This window comes from Primulina eburnea, chromosome 2, assembly GCF_022965805.1.
Source record: "Primulina eburnea isolate SZY01 chromosome 2, ASM2296580v1, whole genome shotgun sequence".
Taxonomy (NCBI): domain Eukaryota; kingdom Viridiplantae; phylum Streptophyta; class Magnoliopsida; order Lamiales; family Gesneriaceae; genus Primulina; species Primulina eburnea.
This window is the reverse complement of record NC_133102.1, coordinates 42,564,118-42,591,320: the sequence shown is the minus strand read 5'-3', so window position 1 is coordinate 42,591,320 and position 27,203 is coordinate 42,564,118. Positions and strand designations below refer to the sequence as shown.

The following is a 27,203-nucleotide window of genomic DNA, read 5'->3' as shown; positions in this document are numbered from 1 at the left end:
CTTATATTACTTCTAGCTTATTCACATCACTCATACATGTGTTGAAAGACTTGTCAATGATGGCGTCCCATACTTGTAGTCCTAGAAGTGACACATGTACCAGACTGCTCGAGTGAATGATCGTAATGTGGAAAACTGCCTACTAATTATACTACCCAAGCCCACACTGCCCGGGCTCTCCGCTGAAAGCTCGACCTCTTTTGAGAATTAGACAATTTGCTCAACTTCTTTGGTGCTTGCGATATCCAAATGTGCATCTGGGCTGACTCATTTTCCTGTTTACCAGGCTTCCTAAAACCACGGTTAAATATGACTCAGATACATTTACAATGATCAGGATATGTTCGGAAATATCAGTATGTGTTTATTTGATGTTGATGGCATTGCAGGAATCATACGTTATGATCTAAAAAGCCATAAGATCTCTGGCCAACTGCTACTCGAAGGCTGGCCCCTCTGCCCCGCTTCCCAGGACGCGAAGGCCGAGGTACGAAGTAACTTATCCGCAGCTGAACAATTTATATGAACTCCCTATATAGTTTGAAGGGGCAAACAATGATTAATAATTCTGAAGGGGTGGTTTCGCTATTTCCATCACACATTTTAATCCAACGGCTGCTAACAAAACAAGTCAACAACCCGGTTCAAAAATTTCAGCACAAAAAACTCGGCGCCAATTCCCAAAATCCGAAAATTTCAAGCGTCCCTCCATATCTTCTGTACAAATAAAGACCTAAGCTGTAACTTTTCGACTTATTCCGAACCACAAAACTGAAAATCTCCTCTTCGTTTTGCATTCTGAAGGAGATGGCCGGCGGCGGAGAATCGAAATCATCGGCGCCTCACAGAGTCAGGAAGAGAGTTGAGGCAGAATCATCTTCCTCTGCTGCTTCTCTCAAGCGCGCTAAAGATGGCAGTGCTTTTACCAAATGGTACCTTTGTCCCCGCGCTCCTCTTTTAATGTATTTTTCATGTTTATATGCGTATGTCTTTGTCATTGTTTCCATGAAATTATTGCTGGTTTTACTTTACTGTGGAATTTTCACATTCTACTACCAAAATAGTGCTGATTTTTAAGTTTAATGTACTTCGAGATACTTTATATCACAAATATATGTAAGAATATGTGATATCAATTTAGTTTCAGTTCCCTTCTACGTTTGATCTTATTGTTAAATGTTTGATGTGAAGGTTGAACATGTATGAAAGCGAAGTTTTGACATGAATGTGTTTTAATTTTGGATTTTATAATGACTATGTTGCAAAAATTGCAGTGAAGATTGTTCTAAAGATGTTCCAGTGGCTTTGATAAGCTTTCATGATTGTAGCCTTGATGCAAAAATTAAGATGAATCTCGGTACTTAACGATATCTTGTTTTTTAATTGGAGTTGGGATTTGATATGGAATTTTCACCTGATTAATCTTTCTTCTTCTTTTTTTCCTCCCTTTTTTGTCTTCTGTAGAGACTCAAGTCGAGGACATACCTAGTGAGAACCAGAAGAAGCCAACTGAAAAGTAAATATGTCATTTATTATTTCTAATTTACCTATCGAAACATTATACTATGTATTATATATGGCATCAGAGTTTTAGACAATTTTTTTGTTGCCAGGAAGAAGGTGAAATCAACTGAATCTAAAGCAAAGAAGGAAAAGAAAGTAAAGAATCCAAATGCCCCAAAACGGCCCCCCACTGCCTTCTTCGTATTCTTGTACTACTCTTTTAATGTTTTTTTGGATGAATCTACTCTATCGTTAACACATTTTATTGCAATTTCTTTCTTTAGGGTTGATAATTTTTTTATTTTCTGAAAATTTGCAGGGAGGATTTTCGGAAAACATTCAAGGAAGCTAATCCTGACTGCAAGAGTGTGGCATCGGTAACACTGAAGTTCTACTAATTTCCACTGATTCTAATTACATTGATTATTTTCCAAGTTACACGTGAAGTTTGTTGTGTTCTTTTAGGTGGCTAAAGAAGGTGGTGTGAAATGGAAATCCATGACTGATGAAGTAATGTTTCTTTGCTTGTATTTTAAATTAATTCCTGAACTAAGTGGTTTTTTTTTTTGTCGTTCTGATCGTAACTGGATAATAAAACAGGATAAGAAGCAATACATTGATAGAGCTGCAAAGCTTAAAGCAGTATATGAAAAGGCTGTGGCATCCAATCATGCTGAAAATGAACAAGTATGATTCTGATTTAATTAATAGTTAGCTGATATTTTGGTGAAATGTGAATGAAGAACCATGATTCTTATTTTGTCAATAATTGCCTTAAATTATCTGTTTTTGCATGTAATTGGCAGTTCAATGTATCTTGCTAATAGTCAAACCTTTAGTAAGTCCTTGTAATTAAGTTTGTGTTGTTATTGTTTAGAATGAAGATGATTCCACAGAGAAAAAAGTTGAAGAACAGACAGAGAAAGCGGTTGAGGAGGAGATTGAAGTTGATGCCGAGTAGAATTTTGCATCTTGCTAAGAGAACATCTTAAGTTGTAAATTTTCATTACTTATCAAGTGTAATAGGATTTTAATTAGATGCTTTATGGAGTAGGATGACTGTACCCTGGCTTCTTGCTTTGTTTCATTGTGCCGACATCACTTGCTTTTGATGTTTGCAATTGATGATATAAGGAAGTAATCTAAAACTTTTATCTGTGTTCATGATTCTTAGTCAGCAATGCTGTATTCTATTGTTTCTTGGTAGTGATTTATTGTTACCTGAGGATGGAACCAATGAAAGAGGTTTGTGGCACTCTAGCCAAGGAGTGGTGGGTACTTTAAATGTTGTCAAATTCACGAATAGATAGAAATTTCACAGAAATATGAAGTAATCATTGAATGTGTCTTGGTTTCCAAAAACATGAGGGCAAATGGAAATTACATCATGGCATTGAGCCTACTTTGTTACATGAATATAGGATATAGGGTCAGCATATTACTGGCTCATTTTCTCAATTTCTCCCCCTACAAGGCGACAAAGGCTTCCCACACAAACACAAGTTATGAGCATATGCAACCGCCGGAAAAATATTGAATGGTCTTCCTTGAGGTATTTCTCCGCACAGTCTATTTGCTCGAAAACTTGCATGTCTTAATGCTTCAATGCCTAACAAGCTGTCAGGTATTTTTCCTGTAAGCTTGTTGATGGACAAGTCTAGCCATTGTATTTTCAGCAATAGACCTAGGCTCGTTGGGATTGTGCCTGATATTTTATTTCTTGAGATGTCGAACCTTGTGATCTTATTGAGGTTCGAAATTGAACTAGGAATATGACCTGCAATCTTGTTATTTGCGACGTTCAGCACTTTTATGTTCAACCCCCCACTGATTTCAGGAATGCTTCCGGAAATTTGGTTGCCTGATACATCTACATACTCCATGAATTTACCCGTTTTGTTGTTCAGAATCCCTGACAGAGAACCAAAGAGCTGGTTCGAATGAAGATCTAGAACAGAAATCTGGCTTGGAAATGTGATTGAAGAAAGATCAGCTTTGAGTAAGTTGTTCGAAATCTTTAGAGCCTGCAAACCAGTCATCTTTGTCGAGAAATTTGAAATCCCACTTGTAAAATAGTTGTCAGATAGGTCTATGGTGGTCAAAGACTCGGTCTTTGTGAAGTTTGGTAATGCCCCTTGAAGCTTACAGCCTGCCAAATGGATTTCAGAAAGTTCTCTATTTCTGATCCAATCAGGAATTGCTCCCAAATTAAGTCCGCTGTAAGAAAGGTCCATCGACAATAAAGAAGGAAGACCTTCTGAAAGTGCAGCAGTCGGCAAAGGATTGGTAAGTAAATTCCTTGACAAATTAAGATTCCACAAGTTTCCTAAATGTGATATAGATTCTGGAATTTGACCTGTGAGTTTGTTAGAGCTCAACTTCATTACAGAAACAGACTTCAACTTCCCAATTTGTGCTGGAATTCTTCCACTCAGCAGATTCTGATCGATTGAAAGCTCCGAGAGTTTGTTTAGGTTGCACAAGGTAATGGGTATCTGCCCTGAGAACCGGTTGCCGGTGAGCACAAGATATGTCAAATTTTGAAGCTTCCCAAGAAAATCCGGAATGGAACCAGACAACGAATTGAAGCTGAAATCAAGAGATTCCAGGCCTTGAAGCAAGCTGAGAGATAATGGGACTGAGCCTGTCAATAAATTCTTGGCTAAATTCAACTGCTGAAGGCGCTTCAAATTTCCAAATGTGGTAGGAATGTGGCCTGTCAAAAGGTTCCCACTCAACGAAAGTGTCTGGAGTAGAGGCAAGTGGCCTAATGTTGCAGGGATGTTCCCTTTCAATGAATTGTCATCTAGAATAAGCTGAGTGAGGCGAGTGAGATTCGAAAACCCCTCGGGAATCATCCCTGTGATACGCCTCATCCCACTTATCACCATCATTTCCAAGAAACGCAAATTGCTCAGAGAAGGAGACAGAATCCCCTTCATGAAAATGTCATCAGATGGTGGCCTTTGCAGCATCAACCTGATGACTCGACCAGTCATCGGATCACATTCCACACCTTCCCAGCCGCCACCACAGCAATCCGCACCCGCCCATGTCGGCATAATGCCGGTGGTGTCCTTCAAAATCCCAGCTTTGAAACCAAGAAGAGCAGCTCTATCAGCAGGTGAACAAGCAGGGGGAATTTCTGATTGGGACGAGGACAGATCAAAGAATGTTACCATCACCAAAAGCTTGAGAACCCACATCAGAGAACTCATTTTGGGGAAGAGGGTTTCTACCAGAATGGAAATATTCTCAAACTTGTCAGCTTTTTTTAAAAAAAAGAGGACGAAAAAGGGGGAGAATGTTTTAAAATTTTAAATGTGGTGCTAAAACTTTAAAGAAAAAGGGTGCATGTGCTTGCAGTAGTATTTCTTGTAGGCAGCAAGAATCGTAAAAATAATGACTAAAAAAAGTGTAAATCCTCTGGGAGAAGATGGACTGTGTACTCCCCCTTTATATACAGTTGGTTCAGTAAAATTTGTTTGTACTGCAAGGGCGATGAAATTGAATTGGGTCACATGGCAATTTTCAGACCGTTTGATGCATTATTATCATCCATACACGAGTAATATGAATGCCAAATTGAACGTTGGAGCGCACTGGTTCAAATTCTTTAGCCACCCTTTCATTACTTCATTCTCTCTTTTGCCAGCCCCCACGGCCCACAAGTAAACTAACTAATCCCACTTTTTTTCCTCCTTTTTTCTTTCACTTCTTATATTTTATTTTTAATTATATTATTTACAAAGTCTATATTTTTATTTTTATTTATTAAAAACAACTAGTTGAAACTATTAAAAAATTTTAAATTTGTGTATTGGGAGAATACTTCAATCGAGAAAATTTATTCTAATATTATTTTATGAAAAATGGAAAAAAATATGTCACGCATGCTAGTCTTGTTCAAATGTATTGAACATCACAATGTACTAGTTATGTCGGCAGTCAAAAATAAATCAAGATTAATGCCTTGTTTTCTACTTTCCTTGTTGAAGATTATTATTAAATTTGTTTATTTTAAACGGATATTCAGGCTTTTAATTTCCTATTTAACTATAAAATAAATATTCTTTAGGTTGCCAATTTTTAAGACAAAACATTAAAATTTAAAAGGTGGGCTTTCTTTAAGATGAAATTAATAATGATAATTGATATGCCATAAGTACCTCAGCTGTAAAGAACAAGCAGAAAGTAGCATTTGCTTGTCTTCTTTAAATATTCAACTTATTGGGAACTTTTAATTTTAAAAAAATTTAATATTTTCCCCCCAAATATTATTAAAGAATCCCAATTTAATGAAATATTATGTGAATAATAATGAGAAAAAAATATTTTTTTTTGTCAACATGGATTCAGAACTCAATTAATCAATGCTAAAATTGGCCCTTCCACTTCATTCAGTTCATGTGGTTGGCGCTTAGCCATCATTGTAACTTAGCTTACATTTGAGCTGTCGCTTGCATACTATAAAAGTACACAACCATTATGAAATCTTGATTCAAAAGATTTGAAATGACCACATTGGTTATTATCCATTTATTTAATCGTTTTATAATTAATTAATTAAGCAATTATTCTTTGCTACAATTAAATAAAGATGGTTGTGTTTCTCAAATTTTCAGTATTCTAAATTAGTGTGGCTAATACCACTAAAAATGATTAAAATTGTTTTGGTAAGTATCCTGGTTCCTCCCACATGATAAAAATATTGTTTTGGCTCATTAAAAAATGATAAAAACTTGTGTGAGACGGTATCACGGATCGTATTTTGTGAGAGATCATATTTTTAATTATGAATATTGGTAGGATTGACTCGTCTCACAGATAAAGATTCGTGAGACCGTCTCACAAAAGACCTACTCTTACAAAATTGGGGTGAATATGAAATAGGGGTTGACGATTTTTCACTTTTATGCGTCGAATGGTTTATGTTAGTCACTTAACAATGTCCCGAAACAAGACTATAGTTTTTTTTGACAAAGTGAACCACTGGAAATATCTTTTGGGGGTTTTGAAAATTGCAATGCTCCTCCTTTGCATGATTTTATTTTTCTATAAAAATATGCCTAATGCGGTTGTTTAAGAAAAGATAAAAGTGATCCTAATTTCAGTATTTAATAACACTTTTATATAATATATAGACAAATTATTTCGCTTGATGTTAATATTGTAAATTGTTTTAGGTTCTCGGTAAAATAAACGTTAAATCCATAATTTATAAATAATAAAATTAAAAAATTCCATCGATAAACACAAAACATATAATTAAACAATTTGATTAATTATTTAAAAAGCGAATTATGAACTCAAATGAATCACGCTTGTCACTCTCAATCCGCGTAACGACATAAAGGAACACACAACCCATGAATCACGCTTGTCACTCTCAATCCATTCAACTAATCCCTTCAATCAACATATATATATATATATATACATATATATGTATTATATATATATATGTATATATATATATATATATATATATATATAATACTTTGTTGGTTAGAATAATGTGTGAGTTTAGGAGCGAGATTACATCTGTTCTTTTCGTCACATGCATGGTATTACAATTTTAGTTCCCAGATCCGTCCCTGATATGCGTTGATCATCTAAGGGTTGGAAATTTCACCACGTCATATGTAGACTTGTCAGATTGGGTCAGGTCCGTCGGACCGGCCCGTCCCAATATGAAAATTGAGTGTGTTGGATTAATAAAATAGCAGACCATTTGGAGGCGGGCCAAGACGGGGTGGGCCAGCTCAACAACTTGATAGATTTGTATTGAGGGGTAGAATTTTATATTTTTAAGTTTTATATAAAAATTGGAATAAGTCTCATGCGCCTCCATCACTATCTTATCTTATTTCTTTCTTATTTTTCTCTTGCGCTTCGCCTCCATCACTTACTCTGGTAAAATCTGAATTTCTGTGCTAATGTAGAAGATCAAGATTGAATGAAATTTAATGAGAATTGACTTTATAGTATTTGTTTAATTTTTTCATGTTTGGTTTAATCATTTTACCTTTTATAGATTATGTTTTATGCTTTCTTAATTTCTTATTTCAATGTTTTTAAGTATTTTATGAAACTATTTGACTAAAATATATTTTTCTTCTATGTTTATTGTGATATGTGTAGCATTTTTCTTAAAAAAATAAGTAGGTCGGCCCGCCTAACTCGCTGCCCAAGATGGGTTGGGCTGGGCTAGGTTGGCCATTTAGAGGCCCGTCCGGCCAGCCCGTTTTTTGACATGTCTAGTCATATGAGGAAATAATTCAGATAGAAAAATCACAAGTTTTGGACGATGAACAAATAACATGGTACATAAATTTATTTAAGAATGAAATCCAACCATTTTACTCTCTAAGTTATGCAGTAGGAAAGTTTTGCGACAATTATTCAGCGCAATTAAATTATTCGGTATCGTTAAACTAAAGTTGTTAATGCTATTAAGTGGCGTTGGAAAAAAAATTGATCCAAAATATAATTGTATTTTATATTATGTTTTAACATTATATAAAATTTATTTCATTAAAATTTTTAATATATACACACATATACACCAAGAGTCATTAATATTAATACATTTTTAAGCTAATTTTCATTCTAAATTAAATAAGGAGTAGTGTTGAGAAATGGGCCTAATTATATATGTGGGCCAATAAGCAGTTTATGGCCTTCGTCATGGACCGGCCCATTAAATTATAAATGAACCCAAACATGTGAGGGTCGAATTAAACATTAATTCGCAATGGAATTGAGAGCAGAAACGGAGCATGCTTGTTCCTCCGCTTCAACCCCAATCGACTCCTCCAATATTGGTTTTCGGGTATGAACAATCCATCCAATTTTAAAATTCTTCTGTATTTCGGGTTTTTGTTGCGTAAAGACCACTTTTTTTGGGATCAAATTATCATTGATTTTTGGGGTTTATTCAGCTGTTGAAGAAGCACGGTTGGAAAGAAGGGACCGGCCTTGGTATCTCCGAGCAGGTTCTTGATTAATTAAATGTCGTGTTTTGGAATTTTATTTTTTGTGTTTTACGTCAGATGCCAAGATTACCGTAGTTACGACTAATTTATGCGTACATATGATTGGAGCTATGATATTGCTAAGCTTAGTTTGATTTTGTATATTTCTTGCGGTGATGAAGTTTCGAGAAAGTAGAAAAACATTAAAGCTTCGTGGAATTTTAGGATTAATTCTAGGAAACATGTTTTTCTGTTTGTGGATAGGATTTCGCTTTGGTGTTAAATTTTGGTTGTTTTGAAAAGTTTGGATGGTGTTTGACTGTTTGACATGATTATGTGAAGGATCGAAACGAAATATTATTTAAAAGATTGAAATTGACATCTTTGAAGTGGTTCAAATTTCAATTATATTTTCTTTCAGCTAGAACTTGGCAACTTGAAGTGCTAGATTGTTTTTTCATTTAATTCCTTGGTTCTTAGCCATCTCTTACTTTTCTATGCACTTTCTTTTGCTTTCGCAAGAGCTGGAATTTGTTCTATTTTCCCAATTCATTTGAGGCTGCCATGTTTATGATAAGAAAAGAAGCTAGGACAATTAGATGTGTTGTCATGGAGCTAAAATGAACTTTTGTATCTCAAATAACTTTAACCTAGGTTTGGGGTACATGGCTCATTTCTTTTTTCGGTGACTCCACTTAGAGGGGTTATCGTGCTTTCCTTTGTAAATATGTTGTCTCCTTGATAACATCCCTTTTTCTTCTCCACCATTTTCTCATGTTATCATTGCTTTGATTCCTTGTCTATCATACCACTTTTTCTAAGCTTGTCCATGCGACTAGATTTTTAATACTAGGGCCCGCCTTACATTGTTAAACTATATATCTTAATGAAACAATATTTTTGCGTTCTTTGGAGAACCTATTACTTAACCCACCATGAAAGTAAGAACACAACAACAATATAATTCGGCTATGATATTGGGTTCAGTTATAAACAATGTCGTACCTTTGTCTAATGTCGAAAATTTTTTTGACCGAATTTCCATGTGTTAAAGACCAACAATATGCATGTCTGATCCTCAGGTTTGTGAGGGTGTGATGCTCTGTCTCCAAGCACAAGTAGCATAGGGTTGGTACAATATTTTGGTTTCCTTTATTATACATTTTGTGTCCAATTTCGATTGGCAAAATACTAAAATTATCATCAATGTGTCAGCGTTGCGTCGATGCCATTCAGCTCATAAAATTTTGAATGGTAAAATTGTTTTTTTTTTTTTATTTAGTTATTTGTACTTTGAATTGAGAACACCGAATTTTGAACATGACTCCTCTTCTTTCTTTTTCGCATCAAATGCCTGTATTTTCTTCCTCAAACTTGTTGTACAAATTGTACGTAGTTTTCTGATAATTTTTACTATTTTCACACAGGGCAGGTTGGAACCTATACAGGCTTATGTAAAAAAAAATAAGCTAGGATTGGGAGCAGATAAACCAAAGAAAGCGGCAGTCCAGTCAAAATCTCATGATGCGGAAGAACCAAAAGTAAGCATTATTTCCATTATGGAAAATGAATATGAAATTATCTGTTGACTCTTTTTCCATGAACAGTACATTACCAAATTATCTGCTGACCGTAGTCGATGAAACTATATTTGTGCTTATTAAAGTATTGAGTAGCCAATATAGTATAATTAGCTAAACAAATAGGATTTGGAATTTGGTGCAATTGGTGACATTGAAATCGTGGAATAGAAGGTTTCTAGTATACTTTCTTTGTGTTGGATCATGAATGTGGTCTGGCAGACATAATAATCTGTACATGTGAAATTGATGAAGGTGCTTAATACATACTATGTTATCAGGTGTCTAAAAAGAAAGCAAAGGGCATGTCTAAGAAGATGAAGAAAACGCAAGAGTTTGAAAAGCAGTTGGAGGAGAAAGAATTTGAGAGGGCATTTTTTAGGGAGTTCTGGCCAGAAAACGTCTAATAATAAAATAAAGATGCATGTTTGGATGTTACAGTTATATATTTGAATCACAATGGAAAGTAATTGCTGATTAGCTATTTGCCCTTCCTTTGTCTTGTTGGTACTTTTGTCTTGTCGATCCATCTGTTTACCTTTGAATTTGTGTCTGGGAAAAACAAGTGTCGAGAGAGTTTTACCCATGATGGATGGGGAGGGATGCTGCCAAATGGATGGTGGTGGCTTTGTAAGTTTCTTGTGAAAGAGAAAATTAATTTTTGATCTATTTAAAACTAAACTACCCGTAAAAAATATAGTGGTATGAAAAAATTGGTTAATTTCTAAAATTCAAAATACTTAATTATTTTCGGTATCAAACTTTTAATTGAATAAATTTAGAATAAAAATGTAAAATCAAAAATTAAAATTTAGGGACTTATATTATTTTATATTATTTCTACAAAATATATAATATACCATCTTGTGATTAAATCCATGACTTTTATAAATTAAATTTTATTTTGATTCCATTTATTTTATGTTGATATAGACTTCATATTAAAAATTAATTAACGTAAGCTCCTTTTTAAAATAACAAGTTTATAAAAATATTTAAATGATATATTGATAAATAAAATTATAATAAAAGCGATGTTCTAAAGTGGACGATGTTTTATTCAAGCGTATATTTCTAATTATTTTTTAAATTCGTTTTCATATTTATCTAACATTTTATATGTATTCGATTGAAACTCAAAATTTATAATATTAGTTTGAATTATCAAACGAACATATAATTTTTTTTTTAAAAAATATATTGACAAGTATGATATTAATATATTTGAATATTCTGATAAATAGAAATTATATTCGTGTTCATATATTTTAATTTTTTATAATAAAAAAAAATATCCACTAGATAAAATGGGCCGAACCCGTTAAAGTACATGTTGGATCATGTATGTGTTAGTGGGTCGGGTCATGTCTGCGGTACAAAATAAATATTTGATTTGTTTAACCTAAAAGAAGCCACGGAGAAAGGAAGAGAGTCGCCACGGTTCGTTTTCTTCTTCTTCCGTCATTACCTTTGTTTGTTTTGTTTAAATTGCATCAATTTCAGAATGAGGAAGATCTCGGGAAACGTTGTATGGACAAGGCCCATGTCCCTCTCTCGAGCAGCAAAGCTACTGGCTCGATTCTCCGCCGTCGATAATGGCTCTTCTGCCGCCGTCTCTATGTATCTGCAACGAGCCTCTGAAGCCTTCGATCACTTGGTCCAATTCCACAGCAAGCGCATTAAGGTGGAAGAGAATCCCGACATCCCACGAGCGGCGATTGACCAGAAGCCAATGGATGTTGGTGTTGAAGATGAGGTTGTACAAATAGCTTCGAAAATTGACCATGAGCAAGAGCAAGAGCAACGGAAGGAGAAGAAAAATAAGAGGAGGAGGGACAAAGAGGTCGATTCGAACAGAAAGAAGAGGAGAATTGAAGGTGTTGATTCAAAGGAGTAATCTTGGTTTGATTAATATTTTGTGTTAATTACACTGCACTGCCACCTTAATATCTGTAGTTCGGTTAGCGAGATTGATGGCTGCAATGGAAGAGAAGTAAGTATTCCAATTGATGTGTAATCTTTACGTTCCTTAAGTACGGATTTTGATCAAAGCTGGAACCTGAATGACTGCATCTGCTTAAATTTTAGCATATACTCTTCCAAATATATATCGAATTGAGCTGCATTCTCATCAGAAATCAGTGGCATATAAAGTTTTTCTACTTTGACGGGAAAACCTGATTTGGAAAATATCTTAGTTATAGCCTTTCTTATGATAGTAAACGTGATTACACGTGAATGGATGCTGTATCTTTTTTTTTATTTCAATTCGTTTGTTCAAGTTGCTGGAGTGTGAGTGAATGAGTTATTATGGTACCATTTAAGTTTAGGAATTCTTATATGGGCTCTTTCCTTTTGACAAGATTGATGATTGATCCCGCCGTTTTTTCCTTCATTTGTCACAGTAACCTGGTACAACGTGTTCTATTTGTTTTTGTTGATAGAACTGGTGGTTTGTGCTGGAAGACGTTCTACTTCGTTACATTGTTTCTAACTTTCTAACCTTTCTTGTGGAGATGACAAGTATATTTATTTTGAATAAACTCCCTGATTTCTGGTGTCAATTGGGTAAAGATTAATCTGGAATAAAGTCGGTTGGACCAATTATAGGGAAGCTTTCCGAACGTGTGCCTCCTCTCCATTCGATCTGAGTATCTATCTCAAACCAAACCCACTGTAAATTATGAAACTGTGATTAAACCAGCATCGCAGTGTTTGTTCTTATACTTCTTCGCAGAAGGAGATTCGAGCCCCGGAACTACTTCCTGACTACATTTCGTATGACAATGCTGTTAGTTTCCCAACTTGGGCTAATCCGTTTGTGCTTGCCCTTGTCAGGGAATCCTTCATGTTTCTTTGTACTCTCCGTAAATGGTGGTTAATCCTGCTTGGCTTTTGGTACCAAACAAGACCATTGAGTCCATTAGTTCCAAGGTGATGTGTGCATCTGATGCAGAACAAGCTTTGCATGCATTACTTTCTGGAATAAGTGCATTAGAATTGGTTTATTATTAGTATTTTAGCTTAGGATTGGATTTTTATTAGTATTTTTTTTTTGCATCAGTACTCTTAGTATTCTAATTGGTTTAGGACCCGTATTTTATTAATACCGTTACCACGTACCGAGTTGTCATTCTTCGGCCTGTTGGTGATTAGATCTGGTAACCTCGCCCTGGCCCCTGCGTCCATGCCTCAGTCATCATCTACAACACATGAGATACTAAAGTGTTTTTTCCATCTCATTGAGCCGTTAGACCTTGTCCATATATCGTTTTCCATTATAACCATCCTCTGCCATCTGGTCTAAGGGAAAAATCCTGCTCTCTGATGTCAATTTTTGTGAGATGTTTCAAACGAAACGATTAAAAATCTCAGCTGAGAAAAAATTTTATTATGACTGAGTTCTGTTTCACTTATAAAATTGCCAAAATTTGTTTTTTCAATGCTATTTGCTTAAAATTATGTTATTCACAGCAGGTCAAGTCAAGACCATGTAATGCCCTGTGTATGTACAATGTTTTTTTCTTTAAAAAAAATAGTTTACATACAATGTTTTGGTTATCGAATTGATTGCGAGCCCAAGCTAGTTATTAAAAGAAGAAAAAGTTCGAGCATTCATCAATTTTAAAAAATCAACTGGCATGTTATTAATTAAACCACGTAGATAATGGCGTCAAATACTTTGGGAAATTCTCGTTGAACTAATACATTGCGTAAAAGATTTGAGCATTTCGGCATATTTGTTAATATGTAAATCGTGTCAATATCTCTATGAAAATTCACGTTAAACTAATACATTTTCTGTAATGGATTTGATCATTTTAATCATGCTGTTATGTTTTTTTTAGTATGCTGACTCAATTTTTTATGAGAAAATTACGTCAAATACACATCAACATTTTGTCGTGTATTTCATTCTTTTGTCGCATTCAATTAAGATTAGTTGACGTAATTAAATCGAAATAATTGTGAGAAAATTTGAAGCTGATCAACATCTTAGCTAATTAATTCCCAAAAATTCTTTTTTTTCATCTACAAATCAAAGATTTTCACAATTGTTTCGATTTAATTGTGTCAAATGATCATATAATGAACGCGAAAAAAATGGAATACACGAAAGAAGTTAATGAGTATTTGATGTAATTTTATCATAAATACATGATGAAATGTTGAATTCTGTTACGGATGGGGTGTTAGCTCAACGATAATTTTCACAGAGGTATGAGCATAATTTACATATTAACAGGGAGTCTGAAATGCTCAAATCTGTTACACAAGAAGGTACTAGCTAAACAAAAACTTCACAAGTATATTTCGCACAATTATCTCTTAAGCTACATCATGAGGCATAAATATATTTTTTGGAAAATTAAATTATGGTCTTGAAATCGAGACATCGTTCCATTGTGGATAAATCTTGTGGTGGACCCACATCAATACCTGTGCCAAACGAAAAAAACTGATGTCCTATAGGTGTGTTTGGTTGAGTGGATTAAATAAGGATAGATTAATCGTCAAATATTTATCGCCTTGTTTTCTTATTTGTATGACCATTTCTGCGTATGTTGGTGGCAAAGGGACTATGTTATCACTTGAAGGCTACACTATTTTTTTCAGTTTCAATCCTCATTTCGTATCATGTCGGAGCTTTTGGGATTGATCAGAAATATAAATTGATGTAAGCTAATGATACAATGGCTCTGGCATCTTGGTTCATTGTAAAATAGAGCATGTGGCTATAGTGACTTTGGCTTTTTAAAAAAAACAAACAAACCGCTCTTGTTAAGATCAACTATAAATAAATTTCAATATATTTTTTCTATCCTACTTTTTTTTTTCTACATCAAATAGTTAAAATACTATACTTTTCAGTAGTCCCATTCGAATAAATGATTTTTTTTTTTTTAAAGTAACCTCGCCCGTATGACCGATCACGATTCCAATATAAATTTAAGAAATAAATTTTGAAAATTGAAACCATCAAAATAAAATGAACAAAAATCGTCTATATATAGTGTTTATTAGACAATATAATACCCCAAATTGCCATGTCCTGACCTGACCTGATGAGGTGAGCTCAGGTGGCCTGTCTTGACCTATGTGAGTACCCTCGACCGGGTAAGATGTGCTCGGGTCAGATGATCAACACAAACTCAACAAAAAATGTTAGTGGGGCGTCAGAAGGATTCCGACTTGGTGCCCATCTCCTTGTGATCGGCCCAAGTGGGAAGGAACCTGATCTGGAAAGATTTTTGCTGGTAATTAAGTGAGATGAACCCTGATTGGGTGAGATGTCCCATGACTAACTTTTACCCAGGATCTACTCAGTTTCCAGGGAGCAACTTGAAATATGGCCTAGTTAAGTTTTATTCTTCCCGCCTGAGTCTAAGAATGACTAGTGTCCTTTTGGGAAAATTACCACTCCTCCTTAAATAGTCGGGCTAGAGTCTTACTCGTTGTCCTGAGTGACTAGACTTGGCCTAAGGCTGGAAAATAACCAAATTTCAAATTTTTAGGCATGCTAGACGTCATCATGACGTAAGCCCTAGTAGTCGAAAAGACAGATGCTTGTCAGATGTCGCTTCACCTAACCGACCCAACTTTCCTTCTTTCCGAGTAGGGATGACAACTTTCCCCACAGGTTTGGAGCCCCGCGGAGAAAACCCCAAACGGAGATGGGGATCCCCGATTTTTTCGGGTTCGGGGTGGGTATGCGATTATTATCCCCATCCCCAAACCCGCCCTGAAAATAATATCAATAATAATATTATTAGTATTAATAATATAATAATAATATTATTAATATTGATATTAATATTAATTTTAATATTATAACTAATAATAATAGATAAAAATAAGTTTTGATTTGAGAAAATTTCCGAATCCGTCATCGTCTTGTCATATTAATATTTTTGAAACGGGGATGGGGGCGGGGATGAGAAGTTAATCCCCGAAGTTTCGGGTTTGAGGATTCCCCGAACCCAAAAAAGCGGGGATCGGGGTGGTTATGTGGGTAGGGATGAAATTTGGGGACGAGGATGGGGATGGCAAACCCGCTGTAGTGACCCGTTCCAGAATCACCTACTAATCAGAACTTAAGCATGCAAAATTAACATTTAAAACTGAATCAGGTAAACAGCGGAAAAACAGTAATACAACCCAATCGAATCTGTAAGTACAAAAATACTTAAACAACCAGATCGAACTAAAAACCAAGAACAAATACCAACAACTACAGGTCAACCTCTGCCAGCTCCCTGTCCACTCCCTCCTGGACCGCCCAACCTGAGACCTGCCCCATCGAATAGGGTGTCCAAAACAGAGATAAACCGAGGACGTGAGCATAAAACGCTCAGCACCGAAAGCATGAGTATACAAGACTATGACATGCATGTATGCAAAATGTACTGGATACCAGGATCTGGGTATATCGAAGATACTGCTCAGGTAAATGACGTCAAGGTATGTAGCACTCTGCGCCGTCGCACCAGGAGGTGGCTCCCATACCAAAATAAACCTGTGGATATACCGGTGACCTGACCACCGTCGGTCAACGGGGTCCAACCATCCACAACAAACGAGGGCTGAGCACCCTCTCAACAGGCTATCTCAAAGATAATCAGGCTCAACATGATTATGCAAATGCCGCATAATAAACCATGCATCATATGACAGATAATAATGCAACATATAAACATGCAACACATAGTAAAGCATACTCAATCCTGCTATCTCGGATAGTACTTTCGTACCTCAAACCAGTAGATCCTAGCAATCAGCCCTAGAATCAAGCCTACAATCCAAGTGATACCATATCACTAAACCACATCTAAAAGCCTTAACTAGACTAATAGATACTCCCAAATCTCAAAGGGAACCCAGAACTATACCTGCGTCCGTAGTCAGCCCACTGATGCCGCTAGCCCCCAACTAGAGCACAGCTCCGCTACAAAACCAGTAGCTCCCCGCTAGTGCCCGAACCTCGGGAAAAGACTAGAAACCCATCAGAAACGACTAAAACGCTCTGGAACTCTCGGAATTGGCGAGTGAAAAGTGAAGCCTCGCGCTTCTATTTATAGACAACGATCGGACGATCCGATCCACTTCGGACGCTCCGATCCGGTACACTTCGGACGATCCGATCCACTTCGGACGATCCGAACATTGCATGTCTTCCACGTGTCCAGCCACCTGTCTTCGGACGATCCGAACCCTGATCGGACGATCCGAACTCTGACATGACATGACTCGTCTGACTCCGAACAGAACGGACGATCCGAACCCACTTCGGACGATCCGAACCAACTTCGGACGATCCGAACCCGGTTCGGTCCTTCCGATCCCACCGAAATACAATTATAATTAACTCAAATTAGGCATCGGGATACTACATTCTCCCCCTCTAAAAAGGATTTCGTCCGCGAAATCGGGTCTGAAGAATGACAATTCTGAACAACAATACATTCAACTTAAGAATGAATTACAACTGAAGTACGACTGAAATTATAATCATAACTGAAAATACTACAACTAGAACAATTCTGGATGCTCTGACCGCATGCGACTCTCTAGTTCCCAAGTAGCTTCTTCAGTACCTCGGCGCTGCCACTGCACTAAGACAAGAAGAATAGTCTTATTCCGCAGTACCTTAACCTTCCGGTCTAAGATCGAAACCGGTCTTTCCACAAAAGATAAATCCGGATTCAGCTGAACTTCTGTTGGATGCAAAACATGAGACTCATCCGCTACGTATCGTCTCAGCAAGGACACATGAAACACATTGTGAACACTAGACAGATACGGTGGCAAAGCTAATCTGTAGGCCAAATCTCCCACACATTCTAAGATCTCAAAAGGACCAATGAATCTCGGAGATAGCTTACCCTTGAGTCCAAATCTCAGAATCCTCCGAAAAGGTGATACCTTGAGAAACACTTTCTCGCCTGCATCAAAATGAAGAGGTCTGCGCTTGGAGTTCGCATAACTTGCTTGTCGATCCTGAGCAGTCTTAATCCGCTGTTTGATCACAAGAACTTTGTCCATGGCCTGCTGAATCAATTCCGGACCCTCGACCTGTCGTTCTCCGACTTCTTCCCAGAACAGGGGAGTACGACAACGTCGACCATACAATGCTTCAAACGGAGACATACCAATACTTCTATGAAAACTGTTGTTGTATGCAAACTCTATCAGTGGCAGATGATCCTGCCAAGCTGGCCCGAAATCCATCACACAAGATCTCAACATATCCTCAAGAGTACGAATAGTCCTCTCTGACTGACCGTCAGTCTCTGGGTGATATGCAGTACTCAAACTCAAGGTAGTGCCCAAAGCTTGCTGAAAGCTGCCCCAAAATCTAGATGTAAATCGAGGATCTCTGTCACTAACGATACTCACGGGCACACCATGAAACCGTACAATCTCCTGAATGTACAACCGTGCCATCCGATCGAAAGTGAAATCTCTGTTATACGGAAGAAAATGGGCAGACTTAGTAAGCCGATCCACTACCACCCAGATAGCATCTCTATTCCCCACAGACATAGGCAAGTGAGTCACGAAGTCCATCGTGATATGCTCCCACTTCCACTCTAGAATAGGAAGATTCTGCAACAAACCTCCGGGTCGTCGATACTCAGCCTTCACCTGCTGACAGACTAGGCACTTGGAGACATACTGATAAACATTACGTTTCATACCTTTCCACCAAAATCGAGTCCTCAAATCCTTATACATCTTGTTGCTCCCTGGATGAACACTCAACTTGCTACGATGAGCCTGGGACAAAATCTCCTCCCTCAAAGTGTCATCTTCCGGTACAACAACACGACCAGATAAGCACAAAAGACCCTCGGACTGATAGTGGAATCCAGAAGTATTATCTCCATCAGCCAACCGAGCTAATTTCTGAACCTTAGAATCAGACATCTGAGCATCTCTAATCCGAGAATACAAAACTGGCTCGGACAAAATAGTAGCTATACGGATACTCTCTGTTCCCTTCCGATGCTTACAATTGAATCCCATCGAACAGAAATCCTGAATAATCCCAGATACAGCACAAGTCTGAAGAGCAGATAATCTCACCTTGCGACTAAGAGCATCGGCCGTGAGATTCGCAGATCCTGGATGATACTTGATCTCACAATCGTAATCCTTGAGTAGATCCATCCAACGACGCTGACGCATGTTCAACTCAGCCTGAGTGAACAGATACTTCAAACTCTTATGATCAGTGAAGATCTCAAATCGCTCACCATACAGATAATGGCGCCAGATTTTCAAAGCAAAAACGATCGCTGCTAATTCCAGATCATGAACAGGATAGTTTTCCTCATGAGGCTTTAACTGTCTCGACGCATAAGCAATCACATGCTCATTCTGCATCAGAACACACCCTAGTCCCTGTAAAGAGGCATCGGTGTAAACACTGAAACCACCAGATCCAGACGGTAAAGCCAAAACAGGCGCAGATGTCAAACGTCTGCGAAGTTCCCAGAAACTCTCTTCGCACTCTGATGTCCACTCAAATGAAACATCTTTCCGAGTGAGCTGAGTGAGTGGCTTAGCAATCTGAGAGAAGTTGGCAATGAAACGGCGATAATACCCAGCCAATCCCAGAAAACTGCGGATCTCGGCTACTGTCGTCGGACGCGACCAGTTCAATACCGCTTCTACCTTGCTCGGGTCAACTGAAACTCCCTCGCTAGAAATGACATGACCAAGGAATACAACCCTGTCAATCCAAAACTCACATTTACTTAGCTTCGCATAAAGCTGATTCTCGCGAAGTGTCTGTAAAATAATCCTCAAGTGTTGTGCGTGTTCTTGCTGATCATGCGAATAGATTAAGATATCATCTATAAACACCACAACAAACTTATCCAAGAAATCCCGAAATACCCGATTCATCAGATCCATAAAAACTGCTGGTGCATTCGTCACTCCAAAAGGCATAACCAGAAACTCATAATGCCCATACCGGGTCCTGAATGCAGTCTTCGATATGTCTCCCTGATGAACTCGAAGCTGATGATAACCAGACCTTAAATCAATCTTGGAATATACAGAGGTACCTTGCAGTTGATCAAATAAATCATCAATCCGTGGCAACGGATACTTATTCTTTATCGTCGCACGATTCAACTGCCGATAATCTATGCAGAGCCGCATAGAACCATCCTTCTTTTTGACAAAAAGAACTGGTGCTCCCCACGGGGACACACTGGGTCGAATATACCCCTTGTCAAGAAGATCCTGCAACTGCTGTTTCAATTCTTGCATCTCCGATGGAGCTAAACGATAAGGAGCTCTAGAGATTGGTGCCGTGCCTGGCACTAAATCAATGCCAAAATCTACTTCCCGAACAGGAGGAAAACCAGGAATCTCCTCGGGAAAAACATCCGGAAAATTGCAAACCACTGGAATGTCACCGACACCGATACTACTTGCGGACGAATCAATAGCATAGATAAGGTAGCCTTCCCCGCCCGACTCTAAAGCACGACAGGCTTTCAGAGCAGAAACCACAGGCATCGGGGGTCGCGCTCCCTCTCCATAGAAAAACCAACTGTCGCCCTCAACTGGACGAAACTGCACAAACTTCTGATAACAGTCCACAGTAGCTCTAAACACAGTCAGCACATCTATTCCCAGAATGCAATCAAAATCCTCCATCGCAAGAATCATCAAATTAGCAGTTAAAATATTACCCTCAAACTCTAGAGGACAACCCAAAACTAGACGTTTAGCTAGTACCGAATGACCCATCGGTGTGGAAACAGATACCACAACGCCCAAAGAAGTGAAGGGTAATGCATGACGCTTAGCAAACCTCGCAGATATGAATGAATGCGATGCACCAGTATCAACGAGAACGTAAGCAGGTAATCCACATAATAAAAACACACCTGCGATAACTCTCTCGTTCTCCTCAGCCGCCTGATCCTGGTTAAGAGCAAAGACCTGCCCTTGAGTACGCGGTCGGAGGTTAGAACCCTGAGTAGACTGTCCCTGCTGTGGCCTCTGATGAACTGAAGCCTGAGAACCAGATCCTGATCCTCCGCTCGTCTGTGGACAATCTCTCTTCATGTGGCCCATCTCACCGCACTTGTAACAAGCACCCGTAACCTTGCGACAACGCTCCGTCGGATGATCCTTCCCGCAGTGCTGACACGGGCCCCTCTTCTTCCCAAAATGGTGAACTCCTCCAGATCCAGAGGAAGAAGAAGTAGATCCAGCCTTCTTGAATGCTTGGGCGCGGGGACCCAAAGAACTAGTAGGACGAGTAGACTGCATGACTCGACCTCTCAACAAACTGCCCTCAGCCTGGCGACAACGATTTACAAGGCCCTCATACGATGTCGGATCATCGCAGACAACAACCCGATCATAAATCTCCTGATTGAGGCCCTGAAGAAAATGGTTATACTTGGCACTAGCATTGTCACTGACATGCGGAACATACGGAAGCAACTCAAAGAACTTCTGCTGATACTCATCAACAGACAAACTTCCCTGCTTCAGATTGATCAGCTCAATCGCCTTGGTCTGCAGAAGAGCTGGCGGAAAGTAAAGCAACATGAAAGCGGCTCGGAAATCGGCCCAAAGAACTCGACCCTGTCGCTGAACTATCGGTGCAGAGGTAGACCTCCACCACTTGCGCGCACCACCCTCCAGCAAGAAATCAAGGGTATCAATCTGCTGCTCCGCCGAGCACTGAAAAGTCTTGAAGCAGCTCTCCATCCTCTCAAGCCAGTTCTCCGCAACATCCGGGGTCTCACCGCCTGAAAGAGGTTTCGGCCCCATCTGCAAGAACCGATGCATACTAAAACTCCGAGGCTCATCACGACGGTGTTGACGACGTTCTCGATGCTCTTGACGACGCTCCCGATCGTCGCGGTCTCCCCAACGTCCAATGCTGCCATGACTACTAGCATCGTCGTCAAAACCAGACATCTCTTAGCTACAAAAGTTACCAGAGATTAAACCCAAAAGAACAATTCTAAATCCCAAAATCTTAATGCATGCTCTGATATCATAAATGTAGTGACCCGTTCCAGAATCACCTACTAATCAGAACTTAAGCATGCAAAATTAACATTTAAAACTGAATCAGGTAAACAGCGGAAAAACAGTAATACAACCCAATCGAATCTGTAAGTACAAAAATACTTAAACAACCATATCGAACTAAAAACCAAGAACAAATACCAACAACTACAGGTCAACCTCTGCCAGCTCCCTGTCCACTCCCTCCTGGACCGCCCAACCTGAGACCTGCCCCATCGAATAGGGTGTCCAAAACAGAGATAAACCGAGGACGTGAGCATAAAACGCTCAGCACCGAAAGCATGAGTATACAAGACTATGACATGCATGTATGCAAAATGTACTGGATACCAGGATCTGGGTATATCGAAGATACTGCTCAGGTAAATGACGTCAAGGTATGTAGCACTCTGCGCCGTCGCACCAGGAGGTGGCTCCCATACCAAAATAAACCTGTGGATATACCGGTGACCTGACCACTGTCGGCCAACGGGGTCCAACCATCCACAACAAACGAGGGCTGAGCACCCTCTCAACAGGCTATCTCAAAGATAATCAGGCTCAACATGATTATGCAAATGCCGCATAATAAACCATGCATCATATGACAGATAATAATGCAACATATAAACATGCAACACATAGTAAAGCATACTCAATCCTGCTATCTCGGATAGTACTTTCGTACCTCAAACCAGTAGATCCTAGCAATCAGCCCTAAAATCAAGCCTACAATCCAAGTGATACCATATCACTAAACCACATCTAAAAGCCTTAACTAGACTAATAGATACTCCCAAATCTCAAAGGGAACCCAGAACTATACCTGCGTCCGTAGTCAGCCCACTGATGCCGCTAGCCCCCAACTAGAGCACAGCTCCGCTACAAAACCAGTAGCTCCCCGCTAGTGCCCGAACCTCGGGAAAAGACTAGAAACCCATCAGAAACGACTAAAACGCTCTGGAACTCTCGGAATTGACGAGTGAAAAGTGAAGCCTCGCGCTTCTATTTATAGACAACGATCGGACGATCCGATCCACTTCGGACGCTTCGATCCGGTACACTTCGGACGATCCGATCCACTTCGGACGATCCGAACATTGCATGTCTTCCACGTGTCCAGCCACCTGTCTTCGGACGATCCGAACCCTGATCGGACGATCTGAACTCTGACATGACATGACTCGTCTGACTCCGAACAGAACGGACGATCCGAACCCACTTCGGACGATCCGAACCAACTTCGGACGATCCGAACCCGGTTCGGTCCTTCCGATCCTACCGAAATACAATTAATCCAATAATTAACTCAAATTAGGCATCGGGATACTACACCCGCCCCCCTCCAGTCCCGTCCCATTGCCATTCCTATTTCTGAGTGACCGGTTCAACTTTCGAGATTCATCACACCCGTCCATTCCATTCACGATCAACGATCCAAATTATTTATTTGACGCCTACAAATACTAATCGCCTTACCTTCTTTCTCACTTTTAAAAATTTCGAAATCTCTTTTCTCACTCTCATGAATTTCGAGCTTCCATCGTACTGCTTCCGACGATTTTCACTTACACCTGTCGCAACTCCGAGCGCACTTTTACTTCTCGTAATTTTTCTATTTTTAATAATGTCTGCTTGTTCAGCTTCTTCTTCCTCCAAAGTCAACACAAGCGGCTCAGTGATTATGAGTCCGAGGGTCGCGCTCTGATTACCCTGCTTCTGTTTCCTTTTTTTTTTTTTTTTTTAAAAAAAAAAACCTAATCCTTCACACCTTTTATAAAAAATTTGTTCTGGTTTCTTCTCAAACCACCACTGCAAAATATCCAAAAAAGCTAAAGTTTCCTACCAAGCTGTCGGGGACCCTCTAGTGCTAGGGAGAAAGGTAAAAGAAAGCAAAAGATGACCGTTGATCCCGAGGTTGAGAACCCGAGTGCTGCGTGGTACTCCACCTTGCCTAGCACCCTTCAACCCCGATCGGAAGATGACCTCTGGGCTATTGGGTCTATTCCTTCCACCTACTCTCTCATCATTCTCGGTCCCTTGGTCCGAGCTGATCAGCTCCCTGAGGCTTTATACCTTTTTTCGGGACCAAGTTAAAAGTGGTCTCCGAATCCCAATTCCTTCCTTCTACATCGAGGTGGCCCGTTTCTTCGAGTTTCCTCTAAATCAGCTCCACCCTAACTCTTTCCGCAATATGGTCTTGGCTTTGTGCTTTTTAAAATGAACCTTCTCCTTATTAACCCTCTCATCCTCCACCACTACTTTACATGCACCTTCGATGAGAACGAGTTCTCTATTACTGCCCGAACCCATCACAAATTCCTTGATGAATTCCTTTCTTCTATGAAGGGATGGAGAGGTTGGTATTTCTTCATCAGCCTTCCATCTTCACCCAAATGTCGACTACCTTTCTTTCTGCCCTTCCTACCCAGCCCAAGCTTCCTCGAGCTTACCAATTCGAGGAGGTCTATACCTGGAGCCAAGAGATCGTGGAAGAGAAAATATTCAAATCCTCTAGTTTGATCTCCGACAAGAATTTGATTGACCACAGGTTGAGTCCCTAAAGTGAGGATCCTGTGGAACAGGTTATCGACGAGTTCGACGTATCAGCTACTCGGCCCGATATACTCTCACTTTATGTTTTTTCTTCCTTCCATTACTAACTTCTTGATTTTTTTTTATTTTAGAACGCTTATTTTTGCTCCTCTTTTAGCTCATCCAGAAATGAAAGTGGCCTTTGCCAAGAAGGGGACAACTGCCAGGGTAGTCGAATAGGAAGAACAAGTAGCTCAAAGGACTGCTGCTGAGAAGAGAGCCTTGGAAAAAAATACGGCTGAGAAAAGAAGCCTGGGAAACTGCGTCAATCCGAGAGACCGAGGAGAGATTCGTCGTTGGGCCTTGGGAGCAGGCCAGTGCTCCTGCCAGGTTGGGGAGACAGAGCATGTGTATCAGTCTGCCCCTGAGGACTCAGAGGATCACGTGCCTCGCAACCACCAGAAGAGGAAAGTTGTCACGGACCCTCAGTTGGTCCGCTTGAGCGACACCAAAGAGGGGGGAAATTGGTCCCATACCCTCTGGGCCTTCTGAAGTGCGGGGAAACATGTTCTTGGATGTGGTTTCTCCAACCGGGGTTTGGTTGATAAAAAGTCTACTTTCCTCGGCCGATATGACTCATCTAAAGAGGCTGGATTCTAACCACAAGCTCTTCGAGTGTGCCACCCGAGGTCTATTGGTAATTGTTTACATCATGTTTTCTATCCATTTTTCATGACACTTCTTCTAGCTCTCTCCTATTTATGCGGAGCCAACAATTTATGGTGTCAGCTTACGAGGATGTTGCCAGGTTGTCCAAGCTGGAAGCAGCTCGAGCCCGAACCGGTGTTGAGCTCATCACCCAGGTGAAAGGTGATATGGAGCAAGCTCAACTGGTACACGAAGATGTTGTAATCAAGATAATGACAAGACGATTTAATTCCTTCCCACTGAGGCTAAAGAAGACCAGAGCGATAAAGATGCTGAAGGGACTAAGCCTGAGCACGAAGAGACAATAACATAGATTTTCAATTCATGCATTGTACTCTTCCATGTACTCCTTTTATTACGGAAAGAATATTTTATTCATGTCTCTGTCATTTATGATCTGACTGAACCAGACGATTTAGAACATACCTTTTTAGAATGTAAAAATATTCTGAGTGCTAAGAAATGATCGGGCTTATGATAATCCGGATACCCAGCTTTAATTCAAACTCGAACCTGACTGAACACTTTGAATCTGGCCTAATCAGGCTCTGTAAGATAACGGTAATACCACTCGGTCCTTAATTTGTAAGGCATAATAGAAGAATACGAAAATAATATGCTTAACCTTGGTTAACATAAGGTGTCAGGGTCTCACGATTCTCTGGCTTAATATATGGTGCTGGTGTCTCATGCATCCTGGGATTTAGATAAGATGTTGGGGTTTCATGTCTTCCAGACTTTTAAATTTCTTAAATCTTCTGCTGGGTTAGTTTTCTTAAAAACCAAATCACGAACCAAAAATTCCTGAATTCGAATTCATTGACGGTAGAGTGAGATTTCTTATTTGAAGTAAATTAAGTGAGCAATATAGTTGTACGCTACTGAGTGCATAGTCAAATGCCCTTCCATGCCAATCTGAAAATAACTGCCGAAATTAGATCCCGGATGAAGAGCTATAGATAAAATCTGAGTGTTGAGCTAGTCGGTCTTATTTTTATAATTAAAAGCATACATACGTCTTTAGATCGGATTTCCCACAAGTGGTGCCAATGATGATGTCCGGGTAGATTAGGTGAGCCGGGTGGGCAATCTACCGAGTAAAGAGCTGTACTTTCTCTGTGAAGATTTTTGACCTGATGAGATAAGCCTAACATGACCTTATGGGATGAGGTCGGGTGACCTGGCTTGTGAGTACCCTTGATCACATAGGATGATTTCGAATCAGATGATCTCCACACACTAAAAAAAAATGTTAGTGGGGGTGTCAGAAGGGTTTTCATATCTCATGTCTCAAACGAATGAGCAAACTTGAGTATTATAGGAGAGAAGATGACCTCGATTACAGCGCCTGGACACTGTTCTTGATTATCCATCTACACATGCCCAGCCTTCTGACAGTAGGCATGGCGACCCATAATGTCTCTGGTCTTGTCATGTGCACTGATTGTCATGTTAATGATTATGAGGTACGGTGACTCATGCTTATGGGCCCATCTCTTGGTGATCAGCCCAAGTGGGAAGGAACTCGATTTGGAAAGATTTTTTTTTGGTGATTAAGTGAGATGAACCCTGGTCAAGTGACCCGAACCTTGGTCGGGCGAGATAGCCCCTGGATAACTTTTACTCTGGCTCTACTCAGTTTCCCGAGATCAACTTAGAATCTGGCCCGATTAAGTTTTTCCTTTCCCACCGAGTCCAAGAATTACTCGGGTCCTTCTGGGGAATCACAAACCAAATCTTTTTTTAACATTTACTTAACAATCATTAAGATTTTTATTATCAAGCAAAGGATTCTCATGTTTCACACCAACAATATTTAACACCAACGATTGAAACTCAATTGTTATTT

General features: G+C 39.2%; 4 protein-coding genes across 4 annotated transcripts; 3 read left to right on the top strand and 1 right to left on the bottom strand.

The window, feature by feature from the left end:
* Window positions 1–700: 700 nt before the first annotated feature.
* On the top strand, window positions 701–2,679 carry LOC140823347 (high mobility group B protein 7-like). Its single transcript, XM_073184635.1, has 8 exons — window positions 701–932; window positions 1,275–1,357; window positions 1,465–1,516; window positions 1,614–1,712; window positions 1,823–1,880; window positions 1,969–2,013; window positions 2,104–2,190; window positions 2,381–2,679. Exons 1-8 carry the CDS (start codon window positions 808–810, stop codon window positions 2,462–2,464), a joined length of 633 nt encoding a protein of 210 aa, XP_073040736.1. The 5' UTR covers window positions 701–807; the 3' UTR covers window positions 2,465–2,679.
* Window positions 2,680–2,855: 176 nt separating this feature from the next.
* Window positions 2,856–4,937, bottom strand: LOC140823346 (uncharacterized). The gene has a single exon (XM_073184634.1). It carries the CDS (start codon window positions 4,719–4,721, stop codon window positions 2,958–2,960), a length of 1,764 nt encoding a protein of 587 aa, XP_073040735.1. The 5' UTR covers window positions 4,722–4,937; the 3' UTR covers window positions 2,856–2,957.
* Window positions 4,938–8,210: 3,273 nt separating this feature from the next.
* Window positions 8,211–10,567, top strand: LOC140824738 (uncharacterized). Its single transcript, XM_073186284.1, has 4 exons — window positions 8,211–8,338; window positions 8,448–8,501; window positions 9,908–10,021; window positions 10,342–10,567. The coding sequence occupies exons 1-4, from the start codon at window positions 8,261–8,263 to the stop codon at window positions 10,465–10,467; spliced, it is 372 nt and encodes a 123-aa protein (XP_073042385.1). The 5' UTR covers window positions 8,211–8,260; the 3' UTR covers window positions 10,468–10,567.
* Window positions 10,568–11,452: 885 nt separating this feature from the next.
* Window positions 11,453–12,525, top strand: LOC140823345 (uncharacterized). Its single transcript, XM_073184633.1, has one exon. It carries the CDS (start codon window positions 11,565–11,567, stop codon window positions 11,955–11,957), a length of 393 nt encoding a protein of 130 aa, XP_073040734.1. The 5' UTR covers window positions 11,453–11,564; the 3' UTR covers window positions 11,958–12,525.
* Window positions 12,526–27,203: the final 14,678 nt, after the last annotated feature.